The sequence below is a fragment of the Nicotiana tabacum genome, chromosome 3 (assembly GCF_000715075.1).
Source record: "Nicotiana tabacum cultivar K326 chromosome 3, ASM71507v2, whole genome shotgun sequence".
Lineage (NCBI taxonomy): Eukaryota > Viridiplantae > Streptophyta > Magnoliopsida > Solanales > Solanaceae > Nicotiana > Nicotiana tabacum.
In genome coordinates, this window is record NC_134082.1 from 46,697,418 (window position 1) to 46,701,861 (window position 4,444).

At 34.8% G+C, this 4,444-nt stretch overlaps 1 protein-coding gene across 1 annotated transcript; it reads left to right on the forward strand.

The window, feature by feature from the left end:
• The first annotated feature begins 2,062 nt into the window (after window positions 1–2,062).
• Window positions 2,063–3,602, forward strand: LOC107761574 (BOI-related E3 ubiquitin-protein ligase 1-like). The gene is made up of 2 exons (XM_016579808.2): window positions 2,063–2,654; window positions 2,770–3,602. The coding sequence occupies exons 1-2, from the start codon at window positions 2,193–2,195 to the stop codon at window positions 3,364–3,366; spliced, it is 1,059 nt and encodes a 352-aa protein (XP_016435294.2). The 5' UTR covers window positions 2,063–2,192; the 3' UTR covers window positions 3,367–3,602.
• Window positions 3,603–4,444: the final 842 nt, after the last annotated feature.

Genomic DNA, 4,444 nt, shown 5'->3' on the forward strand with positions numbered 1-4,444 from the left:
CTGTTGGTAGATCCCTTCGATCCACTCCTTGGGAAATTGTTGTATCGAAGCCCGAACGGAATGCTCACCATCGAACTTGATAAGACAACACTCCCCGGACCCAGAACTAGCTCCAAGGCCTCGGAAAAATATGGCAAACGGTTGCACACGACTAATAAAGGGTCGTGATATCCACACCCAACCGGTTGTCATAGCGCAGATCTCGTCCGATGTCGGTAGCAAATCAGTAATTAACGAGAAAGGAGGATTTTTACCTTTTTTAGAAATGTACTAAAGAAGAAACTCTTCTACTATATAAAGGGGAGGCTTTTATTTAGTAGGACACATTGTACCACGCACTAAGGCAATTCAAACTTATTTCTCTGCTTTCTAATTGTTACAAAGCCTTTACTTTATTTTGTTCTTGACTGGCTTCGAATCAAGGACCCAATCGAGGGCAGAAACTATTGCCCAATCCAAGTTTAAGCTAGGCCATAACGTTATGACTGGTTTGATTACTCATTGTGTCTTTAACTCATTTATCTAATTTTCTTGATTATTTGTGTTGAATCAGTCTATATATCCTTAAAACTGCGTATAAATTCAGTTGTTATCCGTTTTAAGAGTAAACACCTTTAACTCTATATACTCCCTCTCCTCACTTTTACTTGTCCACTATATTAAATAAAAAGAAAAGACAATTTTTTTTCTTGTTTTACCCTTATCATTAACTATTCATTCCCCAAATCATTTTTCAAGACTTTTGGAAATGCTATTATTATTACGAGTAAAACTATAAAATATATAATTTATTTATTTTTTCTTAAAAGGAGTGAAAAGTTAAAACTGGACAATTAAAGCGAACAAAGGGAATATATATAGCGATTATTTATATTAACGGATCGCAACTTGTTCGATATTAAGGTACGATGGTGGTTTTCTTTTTCTCTCCACCAATTGTTGTTGTTTGGGGTGTTCATAGTTCGGTTTGGGTCGGGTTTTCCCTAAAAAGAAACCAAACCAAGTAAGTCGATTTTTTAAATATTTGAACCAAACCAAACCAATTAAGTCGGTTTTTATCGATTTGGTTTTTGTCGATTTTTTGGGTTTTCCGATTATTTATCGGTTTTTTTCTTAAATATGAGACATACACTATCAACCGCACATTCTGACGACTACATTTTCAATATAACACTATCAAATCAACTGCTCTTTGAGAAATCTATCATTTACCAAGATATATTGATGATAATTGAATCAAATAGTGATGAATAATTTAAGTACTCAATTAAAATCGATTATTTTTAACATAAAATAAATTTTTGTACTTAGCAAAAGAAAACTACTAATCAAACTAGAATGTAAAGACAAAGAATTAAATTATTGTGATAGTAAAGAACTAGACTAAAAATACAAATGACTAATATGTACCATAAATTTTAAAAACTTTATATAAAAATATACATGTGTGTGTAATAATAAATTTAAATGGCTACTTTTATAGTCGGTTTGGTTCGATTTTTTCGGTTATTTTTTTGATTAAAACCAAAATTAAACCAAATTTGATCGATTTTTAAAATTCAAAATCAAAACCAAACCTAAAAACGAAGGTGGATTTTGTTTGATTTTCGGTTTTTTATGAACCCTTAGTTGTTGTTAATTGTGTGGAAAGAAGAAATTACATAGGTTCACACATGAAATTTATTCATTGGGCACAAGTGCATGGATGTAGGGAAGTCATAGGTAGATCGAGAAGTAGAGAACGCAGAATGCGCTCGATGCACAAAAGTGGATCTATTCAATTACCACTACATCTGGAATGATTCGTTTAATTCTACTTTTTCCCATAATCTGATTGAAATAATAAAAAAACTCAATGTCATTAATTAATTTATTAAAAAGTTGAGTGATCTATTGAATAGTTGTTGCAAATGCAGGCAATCCCTTTAGTTTTACTGATTTCAAAGCATTTCGTATCGGTATTCTCGCTACCTCTATGACTTTTCTCTCTCTCTAGGTTTCTTTGACTTTATCCTCTCTCTATCCAAAAACCAAACGCTTTAAATAAAGGCAAAAGCCAATTCTTGCTTCTCTAGTCGCTAACTCCATTTGCATGCTCTCTCTTCCTTTCTCTCCACATTCTCCCCATACCTCTTCTCTAACAATTAAAAACCAAACTCAAGGTAAAGAATCAGATATCAAAGAGCTTTTTCATGGCTGTTGAAGCACGACATCTCAATCTTTTTCCTCTTCAACAACAGCAAATCATTTCAAATAGGTATAATACCCAGATGGGTATTTCAGAGAAAATTGCGGAGAATTTGGTAAATTCTAATCTGGGGAATGGATTTACATATAATACCCAGATGGGTACCGGGTTGCCTTTAGCGATGCCAATGTCAGAAAACTTGTTGCCCATTCATCAAACATTCATTTGTGATTCTGTTCAGCCGAAGACATCGATGAACACTGACAGTGGCCTTACCTTTAATCTGCCGACAACAACTGAAGTCGCTCCGAGGAAACGTTCAAGAGATGCACTCAATCATCAGTTTACTACATGTAATAGTACTGCTTTTGCTACTGGCCCTCAAAAACCATCATTTGTCGGTGATGACGTTTTGCCGCTCGTTCAACAGTATCAGTTGGATATCAACTCCATTATTTCTCATCATGTAAGTTTCTATTTTCCAAATGTAATGCCTTTTCTGAAAATATCACAATTTGAAAGAAGGGTTTTTTTTTGTTGAATTTCTTATGTGCTGATGTGGTTTATTTATTTATTTACAGACCAAAAAGATAAGATTGGAACTAGAAGAGCAACAGAAACAGCAAGCGAGAATGCTGGTGTCAGCGATTGGTGAAAGGGTGATGAAAAAAATGAATGAAAAAGATGAACAAATACAGAGAATGGGGAAGATGAATTTGGTTTTACAAGAAAGAGTGAAGAGTCTTTACGTTGAAAATCAACTGTGGAGGGACTTAGCACAAACGAACGAAGCCACAGCCAATTCATTACGTAACAACTTGGAACAAGTCCTGGCGCACGTTACCGACGAGCGCCTGTCCGACGGAACAGGGTTCGCCGCCGCCGCAGGGGCGGTGGAGGAAGACGTCGAGTCGTGCTGCGATAGCAGCGACCACGGGGAGGAAAAAGAGGAGGAGAAGGAAGTGCGCACGTTAGCGGGGGAGGCGCAGGGTAAGGGGGAGGGTAAAAGTAAAAGTAACAGAATGTGCAGGAGGTGTGGAGAGATGGAATCCTGTGTGTTGCTGTTACCGTGCAGGCATCTGTGCCTCTGCACAGTTTGTGGATCCAGTTTACAGCAAACTTGCCCTGTGTGTAATTCTAATATGAATGCCACCGTGCATGTTAACATGTCGTTTTGATCAATGGACACAAGAAAATTTTCAGCAATGAAGAAAAAAAGATAGAAAAAAAAATAGAGTTGCTTGCAGATTTTTGTTGATCTTAGAAGTGTCAGACTACTGTAAATTCCCTTTGGGTACTAGGTAAACGAATTGTTCATTCTTTGATCTCCGCATACCTTTTTTATTTAATCGCTTTAATTATTTGGTGTTCAAAATTTAAAAGCCTACTGATTTGGAAATACCGAATTTACTAATATGTTGGAAGTTTTACTGATCTAAATTGCGTCGAATAAGCTCATTGTAAATTGATCTAAGAGTCGCCGAATAGATTCACAAAAATAAAAAATTATCAAATTGAGTTGCCTATATAAATCCTTAATCAAGTTGAGTTGTCTAAAATATCTATTGAAAAAGCTATCTACTAAAGGGTTCTTATTCTTTCTTATTACAAATTTAATTTGAAAATTCATAATTTAAAAAAAAAACTATTCAGCAAGAATATAATACTATAATGTCACTTTCATAGACGTTGGACATTTTAATCAATCTCTGAATAAAGTTTGGATGCATGCCCAACTTTTGCAAAGAAAACCTACTTTTGAAATGGCTCGTAGCACGTCTTTGGGGGAAATGTGGTCCTCTTGAATTAGGTACTTTGCACTGCCCTGTGCTGAGGGCATATTGACATTAATGACTCTTTTACAATGTCATATGACTTTTCTTGCTCATTTATGGTGATATAAAGAGACATTTTTTTTGTGGGGGGCACTGGGATGGGATTGGGAATTGGGATTTTGCAGCATACATGTTAGAGTGGTATTGTCCAATTTGCTTTTAGCACGCCCATTAAGAAAATATTAAATTATATACAAAAATACCTATTATGACTAAATTACCCCTAATTAAATATTTAATTTGAGGAGTAAGAATTTTTTTTAGAGATATGTACATAGGGATTATTTTGTAAAAACTAATTGAATTCTTTCTTGATTACATAACTGGACACTTATTTTAAACCAAAATAAAAAAATAAATTGATCACTTATTATGAACCGGAAAAAATACTAATTTATTTATTTGCTTGGGTGAGATGTCC